At 39.9% G+C, this 19,201-nt stretch overlaps 1 protein-coding gene and 1 long non-coding RNA gene across 4 annotated transcripts; one reads left to right on the plus strand and one right to left on the minus strand.

Moving 5' to 3' along the window:
• Positions 1-165: 165 nt before the first annotated feature.
• Positions 166-19,111, minus strand: LOC136447481 (uncharacterized). Of its 3 annotated transcripts, none has more exons than XM_066446468.1 (4): positions 18,880-19,111; positions 2,972-3,074; positions 1,686-1,848; positions 166-909 (listed from the first exon to the last, which is right to left on the minus strand). In XM_066446468.1, exons 2-4 carry the CDS (start codon positions 3,063-3,065, stop codon positions 651-653), a joined length of 516 nt encoding a protein of 171 aa, XP_066302565.1. In that variant the 5' UTR covers positions 3,066-3,074; positions 18,880-19,111; the 3' UTR covers positions 166-650. The 3 variants fall into 3 exon arrangements, with proteins under 3 accessions (XP_066302565.1, XP_066302564.1, XP_066302566.1); XM_066446467.1 differs by lacking the exon at positions 18,880-19,111 and adding an exon at positions 9,493-9,686; XM_066446469.1 differs by lacking the exon at positions 18,880-19,111 and adding an exon at positions 3,184-3,310.
• On the plus strand, positions 12,163-15,842 carry LOC136447484 (uncharacterized). Its single transcript, XR_010757727.1, has 3 exons — positions 12,163-13,032; positions 13,838-13,882; positions 15,325-15,842. It is a non-coding gene; the product is annotated as an uncharacterized lncRNA (long non-coding RNA).
• Positions 19,112-19,201: the final 90 nt, after the last annotated feature.

A 19,201-nucleotide genomic window follows, 5' to 3' on the forward strand; every position in this document is an offset into this window, starting at 1 on the left:
TATTGACATCATTGATATTTGATCTTGATAAATTATGTCTTATATGGAACACTTTTGATATTTGTTTCATGTTCGAATGTAATTAGTTCTGTAAAGCAACCGTATGGCTGAAGTTACGTTATAAACTTACATGTATGAAAGAAGGCACACATAAGACTCAAAGAACAAGTTCAAATACATCAATGGTTTATTAACATGATAAACGATCTACCGGCCAAATTGCGTTGATAAATATGTCATGTAATATTGCTATGGCACATGGTGTAAGGGACGCTGTTTCACATGGGTGAAGTTCTCTGTAACTCCGCTAGGTGACTCTATCATGTTAACGTCGTACTGACTGACTACTGAGGGGCAATTAAGTCGCATTTCTGACTTAACGGCCAGTCACACATACCGTGCACCGCACTTCATGATATTGAAGATGAATAGAAGCATTTCTTTATACATTTTTTTCTGATAAAGATTTCTAAGGGGGTACGCAACGTTGATTGTATATGCTATGGATTTCTTATATATACGTTTGTACAAAATATTGTATTCATAAACTTGTAAACACACACACAAAAACTTTTGGTCTCGCTGTTCTTTTCTTTTACTCGATTGTCCTTCAAAATGGACAGAAAGAGTGTAAAAGAATGCTAAAAGAATTATGTACGGCGTATCTTGATTGGTGGATTTCTTGACAGGGAGAGCATGATGGCGACCGCAATTGTCATGGTCGTTGTCAAGGTAACAAAACAAGCTATGATGTGAGGCGGGGCCTCGAGCATGTGCTCGGGGGGTCTGGGACAACCGACGTAGAACAGTCTGTGGATGGCCAGCATCACTCTGCTCAGGACCACGGCGTCGCGACAGTCGGTGAGTTGTCCAACCAGCGTGGCGCACTCCGTCAGTCTCTGGTAGGGCCTGGGGGCCAAAGGAAGATTTTAGAGATAGACTACATGTATATGCAGGCGATATACACTTATTGATGTATCGATGTATGTCATTACCCCCCTCCCCTCTCTTGTATGGTTTCTACAGCATGTAGCAACTCTTATGCTATTTTTTTGAGAATTACCATCATAATACCATTACAACTTTTAGAGACGTCAATACGTTAGAAATTTCCCCAATGATTGTAAAAGCCTATTCTCATCCAATACTATACACTCTTGTATTAGGTAGATAAGCCTTATAGAAACTGTAGTTATGTACCAGTAGATGCCATACTTTGTACCTTTGTGCAATAAAGTTATTATCATTTTACAGCAGCCAAACACGTTTTAGATGCTGATGATACCATGGGCCGCTGATATGTGGAGGAAGTATTATCGGTAATCTGACAGGCAAAATGCCCGACATGGTACTTGCCTGCCTGAAAATTGTAAATACAAAATGTCTTCAATCTATAAGTGAAGTGAGTGGAAGTGTACAGCTGCTATTTATAGATGATGTTAATGTATAATATATACTGTTTCTGGCCATGAACTCATTTGCTATTGTGGTAATTTTAGAATATTGGCTGAACCAAGTAAAACAGATTTTAGGTACGGCATATAAGTATAAGTTATTGTTTTAGCCTGTTGATGTCTTTGACGTCTAATTCACCAATGTAAGTACGTGTAAGAGACAAAGGTTGATTTTACATTAATGGCCTGCAGTGCGGGTTATGTTTAACAGGGGGAGCAACATCACCTTACCATAAGGCCGTGAGGGAAGGGTCGGGCCATACACATCTCGTCTCGTTCCCAAGCTGACTGACGTCGTTAGCAAAGGTGATGACACATGACGTCATGTATTCGTTGTAGGTCTCAACATCCGGACATTCTCTCCAAGCTTCTGCAGCCTCCACTGCGGACGACACTAATAAAGAAACACATTTTTTAAAGTCCGGAGAGACACAGTACTTCAGTGCACGATGTGGCACTAGCAAGTCTTGCCACTTCTTTCGATTGAAAAAAAAATACATTTTTGAAATATAATCCTTCAAATTTCAAGTTATTTGCGTGTCTGTTACGTGAAATGTTGCCATTTAAGTCTACAATTTGAACCCTTTTTTATTTAGAGCAAACACAAAACGTGATAATACTTTTCAGTCACATAAAATTTGTGACACAATTTGGTGGGACTGTCCGAAACGGAACGACAACCAAAGAGTGTACTTGTGCTCAAGGCAGGGTGCATCAAACACGGGGAGTCAGCCCAGGGTTGCGAGCCCTCCTGCCACCAATCCAAGAGGTACAAAACTGCAGAGGCCTGTCAAATGAAACAGACTGTGAAAATTGTGGTACGTTACAATTGCCATTACTTTAGTATGTGGTGTGAGCAGACCCCCGGGGAGAATAATGTACACAATATGTCTGGATTTCATTTCCGGAAATAAAATTGTACAGAAAACCAAAAGGGTAAATTGTCTGGAATCTATCGTCGTCCTGTAATCCAGAACAATGGCACGCATATCACACAGGATTCAGGCACCCTGTCTGCATGTTGATAACAATCGTTATCCACTTAACAGGTAGACAGGTGCGTTCAATAAACACGCGTTAAGCCTATCTTTGTCTAACAGGCGTTGAGAATCGACAACATGTCTTAGGAAAGCTATTAAAGCAACAATGCACACATTAGACCTTAATTGAATGTCTTTCAGCACCAGGGACGGCGCTATACAGATACGGCTGAATTCTCACCTATCTTTCAGCATTATACGTACAGGGTGGAATTCCTGTTGCATTCGCTAAGGCTGTTGCTTGATACGATTGTTGAAATTGTAAGGAACTGTCTATTCAGCAGTTTAGGACATTATTAACGCTTACTACTGTGATTTGTTCGACAAACCACTTCAGTACCCTCAAATAGATACATTGGCACCAGAATTAATCAATGTAGTCATAAAACGAGCTTTTGATAAAAAAATATATCAGCTTAAACAAAGAGTTACTGGGCTGATCCAGTTAGAAATTACCATGTTTTGGAGGAAACTTACTTTCTTCTACAGTGACAACATCTCCGATAGCCTCGACCATCGTAATCCACAGCAACCCCAGTACCGCTGTCCGTCTGTGGCTTGCGATCCTCATGGATATGCTCTAGATAAAAATATAATAAAAATTACAACTTGAAAAAAACGACAAGCACAAATGATGATCTTATAGAACTAAGCTACTCGGTAGAATAAGTAGTCCAGTGGTTACTGACTTCGTGCAACGCCTGTTCTGAAGCAGCCCACGTTCCGAGTTCCACACTGCTTAACTGTAATGTCTCCCGAACAGAAGGTTATAATCCGGCGCTGTGCCGAGAGCGGTTGCTATGTCGGTTTGCCCTGGCACAAACCGCATCACCCCAGAACGACGAAGACGTCAGTACTTTGTAAGAGGACCGATTATGACCATATATGGTATCCTGAAGTACCAAGCTAGAGAAGCAACTCTAAGTACAATACAGACCATATCGGCTCGCCGCTCCCCATGTCATTACTAATATACGTCAATGTGAGACTTCAAAACAGCCAAACCAAGTATGTACCAACATATGTTTCTCCTCTGATTTTACACCATACATTTCAAAATGTCTAAATTTCTTGCCGAAAGAGCGGAAACGTCTGACTGAAGTACGGATACAGCTAAAATTGCTTAGACATCCTGGGGAAAGAGTAATGTACTCATGGAGGGTTTTCATTACACAAGTGGTACTTTATTAGATGGGACGCGGTCACCGTGCTCAAGTACTATAGGCAAGGAGTTTAGAGACAGTCTCCCTTTTATCTCCTTGCAAAAGATGTCAAAAACATCTAAAAGTAATTCCTAAATGCATACTTCAGAGCAGCGAGTGGCTAAAGCTAGCATAAAAGTAATGGGATTTGCACTCGTGGATTAGAACTATCTATACCAACAGACTCTGTAAAAGAAACATTCGTTTCAGAAATGGATAACAATATAGATAGAGAATCGCTCCTGTGCGTTTCGATCAATGAAACTAATTCTGTAAATCCAAAGGGGGGGGGGGTGACAGACAGACAGACGGGCTAAATGCACAAATGACTACATGTGGTCTATAAGAAGCAAAATGTAAAACATGAATTGATAAAATGCTACATTCTAACATTGAGAAGTAAAAAACAAACAAAACCGTGGACTATTGTTAAACTAATGTTGATCACCTAATAGTTTCCTCTCTCTTTTTGAAACATTTGAAAACATAACTACATACTTTGTCCATTATATGTTCGTTCTTACATGACATCAGGAATATGAAAGTGTCCTGCTTTGACATTTCTTGTCTAATTTTATTGTCTTAAACAGCGATTGGCGCTCATCTTCATATAAGGAACAATCGAGTAAAAAGTGTGTCTCATTTTCAACATAAAAGTGGTCACAGAATTCGCATGTTGTATTATTTCGAGGGGTACAGTTACAATGCAGATAAGAAGTATGCTTGCTGGCATCTTGAGTGATTGTGCAATCAAACGCCCGTAGATTAGAGACGATATATAAAGGTCTTAAGGCGCGCCTAAGCGAAGATACATGTAGGAGCTAAAAGCATGACCTCTGAGGCGACCTCTTAAGGCTAGAGTGAAGAATGAATGATGTACCTTAGTGTGGTCAATACTGCTTTATGGATGGGTAGCCCACGAGGTTAGAGAGGGTTCCAATATATAACACAGCCTCCATAAACATCTGCACAGAGACGTAACGTTATAGCTTCACCCAGGGACTTAGATATACCTCCCCTGAGGATTTGTGCAGCTATGTACAAAACGGTATCTCAATGAAATATGTACCTATGAGCAGACATACTCTTTAGAGGAGTTAGTGAAATGCGTTGGCAATGGGTTGGAAAATGGATCACTCGAATATGGAAATGGTCTCACAATTGGAAACAATATAGCTCAGACGAACATTGATTCATTTGTGCTACTTTGGCAAAACCAAGAAGAAAGATGTTTTTTCGAACCAGGTACAAACTCGAATTCATAAAAAACTTATCACGGCTCGAGGGCGGCCACAAGACTATCATGCAGATAGATAAAGTCATCTCAGCCTGAAATTGCTGAGATCGCAAACCTTGGGCAGTTTTAAATTGGAAAATAATGAAAAATGCGATGCCTAGCCTTTCGGAACGAGAGCAGATAGGCTCGGTGATAGACAAGGCGCCAAATGATGACGGTTTATGAGACGTTTTGATGAGAAAATAAAGAAGTGACTCGTGTAATGGTGTTCTGACACCGCTGTGTCTGGACTTAGTTCGGCTCTGACACAATCCGTCACACAACGCTTACTTATTTCTGACTACCTTAATGTTTTCATCTAATGTCTTAACTGTATTCGTTTAGTCTTTGCATTTCAAGTATGTTTTCTTACGTATTGTGGTTAGTCAGAATTATGATGGTGAGTATATATAATCTTTATCAGTTGTATGCTTTTATCTGCATATGTATGTAATAACTTGTATTCTGCTAGAGGTGCCGGCCCTGCATAGGAGACATTTATACGATCCTGTTGTCGGCAACTTACAGATATCTTTCTGTAAAGCCTTAATAAAAAGATTAAGTAAAAAAACAGAACCATCTTCAGAAGATGTACTAGAAAAAGCGTTTCTTGTGCTGTGTTGATTCTGACAACTATGTGATGTAGAATGGTGATTATGTCTAAAATTTATTTCAGGTTCGGTTTCAAATCCCTGAATTCTTTAGAACCATACGCCAAGAAATAGCGGTGAAAGCAATATATTGTATAAAATGAAACGAAGACAATAAAGTTAAAACATGGTCGTCACTAGCTATGGTCCATGCATTGTATTTCAGAGTCTTGTATTTCGGATTTCTGGTGTATGAAGGAACGAACTTTTGCCATAAATGTACGAAAATGTATAGGCTATGGTCTTCGATGTCGTTACTGCTCACGGCAAAGTTTTCATCTTTAATCGAAAACTTAATTCCAGTGACTAGTTGAACTGATAAAAAGATTATGTACATCGATCACTGAATAGATTTGCACACTACTATAAATATCAGGGTGGTCATAATGTCTTATGCTGGGCACGAATTATCACTGTAACACCAGGCTGGCGATAACGTCTTTATCTGACAGAAAATTATTATCACTAGTCTGGTTACAGTGATTACACGAGACAACAACACGTCGGCCTAGACATAAATGAACGGTATGTTTCCTTTGGTAGTGAAGGGAAATGATCAGGCACGCTGAAAATAGCATGGACCTTTTCCTCCATAGATGTAGGCCTTAAATTTGTTATGGGTTCTCCACCGGCCAGCGATTTCACATGTCAACATTTCACACTCAGGCACATTCACTTCAATTCACAGGGCCTGGTGCGCACTCTTCTGTGCTAGCCGGCTTGTAAAAACCGTCACATTTTTCCTATCAGATATAGAGAAAGTGCTCAAAAGGGCACACGCCGTCACCAAGTGATACCTGTTATAAAACAGATCTACTTCAATAAAGACATATACATGGTAGATTCTTGTATCATAAAAGGATGGCTAAAAACACACAGTGTAACTATGAGTTTTATTTTCTATCAAAAGATATTGGAACAAGTATGGCTGTTGCCATTCGGCCGATGGTTTGTTTTCTTTCTTTATTTGTTTTGATTTACCTAAAAAGATCAAAGTTATTTCCAGAACAAGCTGACATTAGACGACGATAAAAAAACTGCGGCAATCCTACTTGGATTAGTTTGGTAGCTTACGAAATCGGTTTCTTTGTAGATCAAGCATAGACATGGATTTTCGTGGGAATGAAGCTCCAAGGTTATCACCCTTCAACCTTCGTGTGACAAGGGCACTTCTCCAAAAACGTTTTCGTTTATCGTTTGTTTGAAGGGCACATATTCCGGACACGGTGGCGCACGTAGAGATGAACAAACAACGGACGTAGCGTAGCCAAGCTGAAGGTCAGTGGTTTTCCCAGGCTCTGTATATGTGTGACAAGAGCTTTTCGTTTTCAAAAACAGATCATTTTTGCTTCTTGATTTCACATGATTTCCTTTGAATAAATTGTAAACATCTGTTGGTTCATTCAAGTCCAATCAATAGCGTGCTGCGGCCTTGTGTAATCCCGTTTTTGGATCGGAGGTTCGAATTCTGGTCTCATCGTCCGAGTCCTGAACCCGGATACGCCATTGGCCATATCAGGGTTGTAGCTCTTTTAAGAAAGGTCACCCAACCCCTCTCAAAAATATCAGAATACGCCTTGAAGTGAAATCGTCACTTAGCAACTAAGAAATATACAGGTTGACTGTGCAGTGAGCACATTTTCCTAGGGTTTGATTGAGCAATAGCAGTATCAGGGAGTACATGACCCATCAGCCATACCTAAATGGTGCTCCATGGAAAAATGCACACATTCCACTTTACCGCGCCAGCACTTCAACATTTAGCCTCCAAGCACAGCCTTTGTGGGGCCCTTTTGGCACTGTTCTGTCGGGGAAAGCTATAGACGTTCCGTATAGTTTGCATGAACCTGCTGACGAGGCTAATGCAAGTCCTAATGCGGTCAGCAAGTGTTACAAAGGTCAAGTTCAATTTATGACCGAGGCGGCGTCGTAATTTTCGGCGCCCTTCAATCGAGAAGTTCAGCCAGAGTTCGCCGCTTTGTGGGAGGCACAGAAACGTGCAGCGCATATGTTTGGCTCGGAAAGTTAGGAAATGGTTTAGGTTCACTGTCTGTTGATAGTACAAGTGGTTCGCAGGAGGCTGAATGACTCTGATTGTAACAACATTGGAACGCGATACTGGTACCGTACCCGTGAGCTTGGTATTTTGTTTGTCGCCTTTTCTCGTTACGGCAAGTTTCAACGAGGTCTACACAATGAGGAACGCCAAGGTCGACGAAACACTAGTAGAGCTTAAGTAGCGATCGATAAGCTGTCTGTACTTGAGCCGGCCAGAAAAACACGCTGAGTGCGCCAACACAAGCCATTAACAACATTAAGAAAACCGTACTTAGGTCTCTATAGAACTGATAGCCGACATCATATATCCTGACTTTCAGTTCTCACAAATCATAATCTTTTCGTAATTTCTCACGAGTTGAACTTCGGCAGGCCTGTGCCAATATAACCTCCGTTTCAAAGAGTTAATCCTTAAAATGACGCTTGAATCAGTGTCACAGTCTTGAACTGTATCAAAATGTAATCTATCATTTTATCAGTCAAAACATTGTTTTAATATACTTTATTTCATAACTTTACACTTAGGTTTTGTTCAATAATACATTCCACGATTTTATTGCTATGTCTAAAGCGCAGGTGGAACATACTAGCTCTAGATTTGTCAGTCACTCGTGCCTTCTAATGTCCGGGTGTTAAAAGCCGCCACATATCTCCACGTAACCAGCATGGCAGTTCAATATTAAAGCTTCAGTGTGACCATGATTTACGGTGTTTGAAGCATATCTTCCCGTCCAGACCTTGTTTTCCGTCTCAGGCGTTTAGTGAGGACCTTGGATGTCGGGAAAGTTGGGTACGGCTCATGGCGTATTTGATATTGACGCACAATTCTTTAGAACCATTTCAAAGTATCAATTTCAAAGGCATGTACAGATTGAAAGACTCAACATCACGAGCCTTGTGTATATTCCTCTCTTTCCCTATTCTCAAGATTCGGAGGAAACCATATCTTTCCTACACTACTTTTCCACCACAACAGTTTTATTTTGAATACGCCCACACATGTGATATAATGTATGGGTTTTCGGTCTAACAGTTCAACAATCTACCTGTACATGACCGTCTCAATGAGTGGAAGATATTCCTTTGTCTGCGCATGAAAGTCTGTTTACGCAACAGCAAGTTTCAATAGAAATGACATCACAGACATTCTAAAGAGACATACAAGTGAACGGATCGGAACTGTCAGGGCTTAAAAATTCCTTGTGCTTATCCCCCCATGAATGCAGGATTGCGTTATAAACTGCCGCTGGACTCGGCCCAAAAATGACATGAAACATTGAAGTAGGGCATAGGGCATGATTAACTCTCTGTGCAACAAACTAGCGATTACGACAGCAGTAAAATATTCGACGGTAGTGCACAATTGATGTGACAAGTTTTCAGGAACAATATCATAAACTAGACAGCGGTGTCAAGTTACTCAAAATTGAATATCTCAAATCGTGGGTCCCTTGTGTAGGATTGCTAATAAAATATTTAGTGCCGTTGTGAAATATATTTCATGTACAACTGATCACTTGATAAGAATTGAACAAAAATGAAATGTCATAATGAAATATCATGTTCAAGTTCAAAATGAATCTGTACCGTTTCACATGAAAACGTCACATATGTTACTCTGTTGTAATGTTTTGATACTATTGCCCTCCATTGATTTCATTAAGTTGAATGAAACGGCGACGCATTTAAAAGTAACGCAACATTACAGCTATATCCTCACTCACACCGTTAATAGCTATGATATTAGTACCGTGCGCTGTTTGACCTACAGTTCGGGCCAGAGGAGGTCAAACGACATGTAAGGTCACGTACCTTTGTCCGGATATTTTCCCGGGTCGTCTCTCTGTGTTGTTGTTGTTAGAGAAAGTACACACGGACTGTAGCGCTGCTTGTAAAGAAACGTGATACAGTCTGGCACAGGTAGAAGTGAGAGCTCAGAGAAACAGTCTTCCTGTGTAAGCTTTATGTTTAGAGAACGGGCCAGTAATGCCATGCGCAGTAGGGTAGGACATCCGCCAATGTAGTTCTGGGGTACTTATCTTAGAGATTTTTTTCTGGGGTAATTTTTGGCCAATGCTGGTCAGTTCTTTTGACAACAGAGACAGGCAGGGTGCTAATTTTCCAGGACTGACTAAACTTGTTGACTTTTGTGATGTGTGAACGTGCAATAGTACATTTGAGGGAGACAATATTTTGTTTACGAAGCAGAATGATCCATTGTTTTCGGAGGGGGGGTACTTGTGTGACCTGATTTACTTGGTGGGAGTTATAAAAAGATAAAATTCTTCTGTTTCCAAAACTTAGTACACAGATATATTTTTGTAACAGAATTGTAGCCTATAAGTCTAGAAAATGCAGATGAAAGTGATTTAAAGCCAATTCTTTTTTGCCAATACATTTAAGTACGATATAATTACTGGTACTTGCTCTTGATCGTGACGCAATTCTAAAGAGTAGAGACCACAGTGACGTCATTTGTGGCCAATTCAATTTGTTTCTATGGTAACCGCACGGCTACAAAGAGCCAATGGCTAATTGATTCAAAACTTTTTCTTGTGTAGTTCATGCTATACAGCAGAAGGGTGTAAGGTCGTGCTAGCAGGACAAAGTCCCAGGAAATGTAGACACTAACCGGGCTGAGACGTGTGGTTGTTTATTAATCCATGTTTGTTTTTGAGGGGTTATGATGTCGGTGTTTCTTTGATTAGTGAAGTTTAAGGTCAGTTAAAGGGTCACAAACTGTTATAATTCAGTATAGTATATGAGATATGAATGGTTTATTATCACAAGTAAAAGGAATGCACAACAATGGCGGCCAACAGGTTGAATTGTTGTTGTAACATTTACACAATTACACAAATTTAAAATCCGTTCAGGAAAACAATTAGATACAATATGTACCATACAGAATGAATTTAAAAACATTGGCTCTTAACGAAATTATTCATAGATCTCAAAGATGGCAATTAACGTAGGCGAACTATGAATGGCACAGCACTGTTGCTATAACGATTGGTGTTAAGCCCCTGTCACACTTGTGCGTATATACAAGTCCGCATGAGTTGCGTATTAACATGTTTTTGGTTTAGGTTAAGTTTGCAGCCGAATAAGCGATTTCTTAGGTTCGATCACTAGGATGCACAACGGTGGGTCAAAGTAGAAAACAACTTTTTTCCCGCAAACCTTAAAAATGTTAATGCGCAACTCACGCGCACTTGAATATACGCACATGTGTGACAGGGCCCTTACATCGAGGACCGTTCAGGTTGTGCGACGTTTGTTTGCATACTATAGTATACAAACATAGCAGTGATGGTGTTCAAAACATTTAATTTCTATCGCTACGGAATGCAAGCTATAGAACAGTTTCTTCAATTCAAACGGTCAATCACTCTTGGTACGGATCGGCTCTTTGTACATGACAAGGAGCTAGAACACGACTCTTCATACCTGCCCACTATTAAATACAAGTCTGGAAGAAAAACTCGATTCTCTGAATGGCAGTGTGATATGAAAACGATGAAGCAGTGTTACGTTGATGAAGGTTAGACATCCAGGTAATAAGATACGCCAAAAATTGTTACTCGAGCAACTGGACACAAATTTTGAAACAGGCAGGCGTTTCATATAGCAACAATTTTTGGCGATGAAGCAGTGTGACCTTTCAAACTGACAGGGTAAATTAGTCATTGTGGGTACGCACGTATTACAACATGATATCTTACAAACAGCAGCAGTTCAGCTATGTCTTTGCCACGCGTTTCTGTTCCACGTAGTCTATCATTTACAAACAACCATCGTGTGATAACGTAATACTATAGTATACCCTGTCTAGAATTATATCCAAGCAGACGGAGGGAAGAAAAAAGAAAACATCTGCTTGGAAATCAACCATGAAACAAGGTTGACATTGAGAATGCTCAATGTTCTAACAATAACTTGGGTTCGGAAAGACGTGAGAGAGACGGACGCAAGACGAGAAATTTATAGAAAATCGTAAAGAATTTGTCTTCTCATATCTTTCTAAAGGTAGAAATAGTGCAATAAACGTCAACGTTTGTATTCGTACGGCTGACAGCTATAGATAGCTACTAAGGTACTAATGGTGATGATTATTCGTATCACAGTTAGCCACAACCACAGCCGATTTATTATGCTGTACTAATTCATGTTGCACGGTAGGTAACGTTAGCAAGTGTACTACAACAACGGGCTTAACTCCCCACCAAGCCATTATTCTATTCCTGGTAACACAGCACTGGAGAGCGTAAATGCACTTGAAACTTGTGTACGCCAGAGCACTCTGATCTGTGCAGGCGGGGAGAGGTCAAGTGGTCTGCCGACATGCAGGGGCCGTGTTTTATAAGGCGTTAAATGGATTATAAGTAGCGAACCTATTTCAGTCTCCGCTAAGGGCTGTTCCGTGTTTCAGCATGCAAAACAGGCAAGGTAAAAACGTACGGGGCTGAGCCGCTGTGGTACTCAGGTCAATTACGGCTTGTGATACTCGAACGAAACGCTGGAACACAGTTCGGACCGTTCCATTACGATGCGGTTTTCGGGGGTACATCGAATATTACTGTTACGATCATGTACTTCAGTAAAAAAGAACTTCATTTCATCTTTGGCACTTGAAAACTATTTAATCCCTTTTCATACGTCTACTATGGGCGTTGTTATAATCTGAACGTAATAATGATAACAACTGGGACGTCATATCCACGAATGTGGTTCAGCCGCGGCGAGGGCAAAGGTTACAGCTGTACGTGCAGCATGGCAGCTTACCACAGTGTTGTTTTCCGGCAATCATGTGGGGGGGATCGAGAGGATCATTTTTGTTTGGTCAATGAAGTCAAACATTTTCAATGAAGTCAAGGATTGCAAAGAGAGGGAGGCTTTTCCTTAACTGAGGTGAGTTGCTCATACCTTTCATCTGATAAATTATGTGTGGGCTTGTCTGGGGCGCCGCCGACTCACACATGCAAATTACAACATCAATACCCCAAATTATGTTATTGAAAGTGCACAAGATTTTCTTAAGTACTTTCTCCCATCGACATTTTAATATTCATTACACTGTATTTCGGGACATCTGTACAGACATAATTGTTATAAGTGCAGTACATAGGAGAAGTGAACTGTGGGATATGGCTCCAGGGGAGCAGTGTAATGTGGGTAATATTGAGCTGAATGCAATCTTGAAGGTAAACATTTGTTCCCGTGCACGACTCCGACACGGGCCCGAGTGATTCTTGAACGGCATCTTGACGGAATGCATGCAGACAAGGAACCCACCACCAGGACAGTGTCAACAATGTTTTCCAATTCTCTCAATAGGGCGGCTTTGAAATTGTGAGTAGCAATCAAAATGCTTATTTATTGGTTCTGCATGTAACATTACTCTGGCTTGCAATTTAGTTTGAACAAGGAGGTTTAATCAGGAGGCTCTCCTCCTGATTAAACCTCCTTGGTTTGAAGCATAGCATTGGCTGAGAGTTATGTGTACAGTACAGTGTGCAGTTATGTGGACAGTTATGTGTATAGTACAGTACAGGCATAGAGATTATAGACGTTAAACAATGACATCAACAACAACAGTACTACAGAGCCTACAGGCCGGGGCTCTGTAGCACTGTTGTTGTTGTCCTTGTTTTACGTCTATTTCTGTACTGTACTGTACACATAACTGTCCACATAAGTGTACTGTACATATAACTCTCAACCAATGTGCCTTATCAATGAAAAAGTATTCATGTACGAAATGGGAATGGATAAAGCAAAAAGGCATATTCCTTGCAAGGAGTCTTACTGTCCTAAGGTGGAAAAGTAGTAATGTTCCTAGATATTGATACTACATGCATGTATTGTCTTTGACAAGAAATGTACACTTGCAATTCTCCCTAGACAGATGTTGACAAACTCCAAAAGAAGTTAGATGCATCTTTTTCCATGTTTGAATGCTTATTATAGTTTTTTTTATAGTCCATAGCCTATAGCTTTATAGACTGACTCACACAGACTGACTAATAAGTATATAGTATATAGCCTAGAACTGAAGTATATATGCCCTTGAAAAAAAAAGATAAGTCAAAAACATGTTTAATTTCAATGACATGAACTCTAATGACATGTACATGTATATATGGGTGTCTTATAGGCAAGAAGAAGCCTTCTACACCAAGTCGTCCTGAGGTATCCTAAGGTATGTACAGTCAAAACCTCCATTTTTAGATAGTTAAGACCCTCTCACAGGTAAACAACAGTCTAACTTAACCAGCAACTACTTTATGTACCAGACCATTTTGCTTGTCAAAGGCAAGCTACATGTTGTTAGGTTTAATTTCACTGCACATATAAAGTTAGTAGTATTACAAGCTAGCTGACAGGAAATGGGATGGATGTTGAGCAAATGTTTATTGAACATTTCTGTAACTTGTTGCTGTTGTACATAATATATGTATGTACTGTATATTACAACCATGCATGCAGTATACATTTGGCATATTTGTTCATTTCTCATACGTATAATACCATACATTATCTCCTGTCATTTATCATGGAGGGTTTAGCTTTATATTCATTAAGGAATGAAGTTGTAGTCATTGTGAATTCCTATTAGGAATGGGGTATTATGTAATGATATGCTATGGCCCAATAGTTCCATAAATAGTAGACAGTCTGAACAGAAAGCCAGTTAGGGTGTAGCTGTGCAAGCTATGAGATAGGGACTGATTGTATCTTAGCTTAGTAAGTAAATAAAAAGGACATACTCCATTCTCTTTTTGTCTTAGGTGTTCATCACATGGAGGGAGACTGTAGGTTATATTGTAGCACTTACACATTTCAGTTAATGACAGAAACAAAATATTGTGTGTGTGTATATGTATATATGTGTGTATGTGCATGTATACTACATATTAAGGTTAGAGATAGGTTTGTATACTGGGTAAACTGCAGCACAAGCTACATTTCTGGACTGATTTATTCCACTCTCACTGGGTTGGTGCCCCATTCTTCTTAATAAAGGGGTCAAGGTTTGTCTCTCCTCAAACAGGCATGAGACTCCCTTTTATCAGCCTACCCAAAGAACATCTCTAGCCAATGTTAGGTTTCCATTTACCAGAATCCAGTGAGGAAATATTTGTAAAGTGCCTTTAACAAGGGTGTATTCTGGGGTTCTGTCAGGGTTTCCAAGATAACACTTCTAGCTTCAACAACCCTAAACACAAGTACACTGTGCCACCAGGTTTAAGTATATCTAATACATTGTAGCTGGATGACTCCTTGAATAGCAAATCTTCATTCTGCCAGTGGGAACATTTATGTGACATTTGACAATTCTGTCAGTCACCATGATCTATCCTTTAATCAGAGTATCTGCATGCTTGAAGGAAATGAAAGAAGCACATGTTGAAGACACTTCATTTATTTTACAAATTCACAATGACAATTACTTTACAGTAAATATGATGTGGTACAATACAGGCTTATGTATTTGGTTAAAGTTAAACGACAAATGTGTATCTATCTTCTTTCCACCCTTTTTATGCAGTAATTGCTATTGTGCAATCTCAAGTATTGAATCCTATGAATTGATATTTGCCATATGACCTCAGGTCTTCAAAATATTTTCTTTTGATGTAGGACTTTGCTCAAGGATGTCAACACAGCACTGAGGACTCTGCTTATCTAAGTACTTCTGCAGAAAGGACAGTAAAGCTCTTCAGGCTGTAGCCAAGGACCTGTGATAAGTCAGAATGTCACCACTCCCAATGGAAATACAAGCATACTTTGATGGACAGCTTTAATCATGTTATTTCTGATACCATGTGACCTTAAATGTTCTGATTCACAAACATTTATTTAATGACATGAAATACATTTATGTTATACAGTTATGCCTTAATTTTGCTGAGGTCAGAATAAATGGCATGCACTATATATGGAGCTGAAATTGCTTGTTGGACAGCAAAATATTGACAAGTTATGTTGGTTTACATTTTTGCCATCAATTTTAAAGTTCACCTTTAAAGCTGAATTTCAAAGCATTATCCTGAAAGATTACATTCATTATAAATAGTCAGATTAGATTATGTGATTTTATTTACCTAATGTTACATTGTTTAATTAAAGAAGTGAAGAAATATATCCATGTCAATTTACTTGTGTACAGTTTGATATTCTTAGATCTTCCAATCTTCATTTATAATATTCTACTCTGTGAAATAGCATGGCAACAACCTATAGTTAGCCTGTTAATGTGTTTTTTGTTCCTTGAATCAGTCTGCACAAACAATTAGGGACTCGCCCATTCAATCATGTTGAATACATGTACATGAGGTGTATATTGTGTGCATGGAACATGTTGAATAATGATACACTTCTGTTAGATTTTGTGGAGGTTTGTTTTGCACTTGATGATCCAATATTTACATTGTTAATCACAACATTGTGAATGAGCACATGCAGAATAACTGCTTTGTAAAATAAAATTTTACTGTTGTAACCAAACATCAACAGTGTAAATCACTTGACAGGAGCATTGTAACCAGTATTAATTAAACTGGGTAACACATGACAGCTGAATCATCCCACTAGTGCACTGCAACCTGCAGCATACCCTTTCGTAGGAACAGATACTGCAGGGATCGGTATTGAATTACCTTACTACCACATGGCAATTACTTCACACGGTCCAACATTTCATCTCGATCAAACAAAAGGTGCATCCAGTATGGTGCATGTTGTTTAGGCTCCCTCAGCCCCGGTATGCCTAAACACCTCACCCGACCTCATCCGACCTCACCCGACCTCATCCGAGTCTAAAATGCAGTGTATACGGGGTAGGGACATTATTTGACGTTCTGGATACGTTGCATATGCAATTATGAATGCAATACAAGCAGCAAACTCTAAGTATTTACCAGTTTTTATAAGTTTCTACGCTCGTTTTCAAGATAGAAGATTTCTGGCCGCCATATTGGATCATGCCACTGTTGGGGTCTACATGGTGAAGTTCTTCATAACTTTTTTTATTTATTTTTGTCCGACAGGACGATAAGACGGTGGGTACTTATTACCTTTTCATCACAATCCACTCGTAATAACTGTACACAATAACTGTACACAGAAACTGTACACAAAGTGTTTTTCAGCCTCGAATACACGCACGTAGTGTGTAGTCAATTGCGCCGGCCGTCTTGACCTCCCTTTACTTATAAAAACTGGTAAATACTTAGAGTTTGCTGCTTATATTGCATTCATAATTGCATATTTAACGTATCCAGAACGTCAAATAATGTCCCTGCCCTGTATACACTGCATTTTAGACTCGGATGAGGTCGGGTGAGGTCGGGTGAGGTGTTTAGGCATACCCCCTCAGCCCTACTTTATCTTGCACTTCTCTTTCACTACATCTCTGAACAAACTGTCCCTTTTCACGCGATTCGAAATACTGCCCCATGTGCCGCTCTTGTCGTTTCTTGTAACCTTCCGTACACAGGAAGTTTGTCACGTCTATTTTCGCCCACAATGCGCCTCTGTGCCTTATGCACATTTGCTCAGAACATACCTTTCCCCCTTTGCTTTTCAGCTCTCGTTTCTTTCACTTGCGATGTACGTTAGCATCCCAAACTTTGGCAACAGAGGCTCTGAACGAGACGCTGAATGTCTTCCGAAACTCTGTATTTACAGTTTTGTACGAATATCAAATAAAATACATATGTGTCAAGCATAAGCTATCCAAAAACGTTGTTTCTATTAATTTTCTGACTGCAGGAACACAGGAAGAGGCTTTAAAAGAAATGAAAAGCGACGATTTACAAAAGTTCTGCCGGCGTCCGCCATTTTGTAACCAATGGTAACGTTCTCTGATTGGTCAATGCTGAGTGGGCCGTACCCCCATTACGTCATGTTTAATACGGCGCTTTAGACGGATCGCATAGTCAACTTTACGGGCTCAAGCCCAGCTCAAATTAATAATACTGTTAAAACAAGAACGAAGTTAATATTTGACACATCTTTATCTTTCAAACTATCCGAGGCTTTTTTTCGTGATCATCAAGATAATGTTAACAGATTCAATTGTTCACAGAAAATACGAAAAAAATCCCAGTTTTTTACGTTTTTGCCCTAAAGTACATGCGATACCTTCAAAAGTGTCAAAAAGGCCGCGGACAAATTTAATCTGTAAGAGTTTACCTTACACCCTGTAAAATACCAAGACTCAAACTGCTTTCCCCACCTGGGCTCGGGCACATAAAGTGAGCATGTCATTTTTTAACCAAAATATCGATTTCTTACCCCAAAAATTTGTCACATGAAAACTTTTGTACAGTCATTTTATTCAGACCAAGAAGCGCTAACAGTGTGTCAAATTTCTCGGCGTTATGACCATGCGAACAATAATTATAGCCATATATGTAAAATACCAGTAATTACAGGGTGTCACATGCCGTAATTGACCTGAGTAAGTCTAAAGATGGAAACACTACAACATAGAAACCTGGGTCGACTTAGACATGCCACTCACTTTGGGACAGGACTGTACCGTGTGCAGCACTATCGCATCCGCTACAGGTAAACACATTTGAAAGTTCATCTGTGTTGGTAGAAATCATTCTGAAACAAGTTTTAACTGTAATTTCCAACACTCCTTGACAACGACTTGTGTTGTACAGTCGAAAATTTTGGTAAGTCCAATTTTTGTGTTGGAAATTATAGTTAAAACTTGTTTCAGAAGGAAAACACAAGGTATATATCTGCTCACTCTAGCGCTATAGATCTTTCCCCCCCAACATGCTACCCCAGAATTTGTCATACCGACATGACTTGTCGTGTATTGGGACACGGCAAACCGAGTGACAGCGGGCCACATTTGTTGGTACGCATACCCGCTCATCAGTTGGGTGTTTAATGCTTAACCTCGCATCGATCTAGGACACGCAGGCGGTCACCTTAAAAAGACCATGATTTATTTATAACAACCCGCTTAAAACAACAGTTGGTTTGGTTAAATTTTGAAGTCCTGAAAACCACACAGGATGCATTTGACTGCTGTGAATGTGAAAACCAAAAAAGAAGTCGCTATATTTTTGACTATGTATTGCACAGGAGGGGACCTCACGACCCTAGGTCTATTCCCTGACATGGTCATGCTTTCAATGAAAATAAAATGTATGACGATAGAAGTGTTCCTACCTTCACCACGTTGGTAAGGTTGTTAACGGCTCACATAAGGGTGGTATGCAGTTACAGACGACAAGTCGTGTATGTGCCCCTCCAAATCGGTGTATGTTGAGTTGTGTCTGTTGTTGTCCTCTCAGCGGACCATAGATGCCACCAGGTTGATTGACATCTCGGCAAACGATACCATCGTTTAATCCGGGGTATTCAGCGGGTCACACTACAATGTCACAGCATCGTCAGCACGGATCACATTCCAGCTGGATATCTGTCTTCCTTATCGGCAATTTTTTCTCATCACAGCTACTGTCATTCAAATCCACCCCCATCCGGCCCC

Source organism: Branchiostoma lanceolatum, chromosome 13 (genome assembly GCF_035083965.1).
Source record: "Branchiostoma lanceolatum isolate klBraLanc5 chromosome 13, klBraLanc5.hap2, whole genome shotgun sequence".
Classification (NCBI taxonomy): Eukaryota; Metazoa; Chordata; class Leptocardii; order Amphioxiformes; family Branchiostomatidae; genus Branchiostoma; species Branchiostoma lanceolatum.

What these genes read in the sequence shown, in the direction of transcription:
- LOC136447481 (XM_066446468.1), bottom strand. Translation starts at nt 3,065, where the DNA reads ATGAGGATCGCAAGCCACAGACGGACAGCGGTACTGGGGTTGCTGTGG. An exon ending in TGTTGTCACTGTAGAAGAAA is followed by an intron (nt 1,849 to 2,971) that starts GTAAGTTTCCTC and finishes TTTCTTTATTAG; the next exon opens with TGTCGTCCGCAGTGGAGGCT. An exon ending in CCTTCCCTCACGGCCTTATG is followed by an intron (nt 910 to 1,685) that starts GTAAGGTGATGT and finishes TTTGGCCCCCAG; the next exon opens with GCCCTACCAGAGACTGACGG.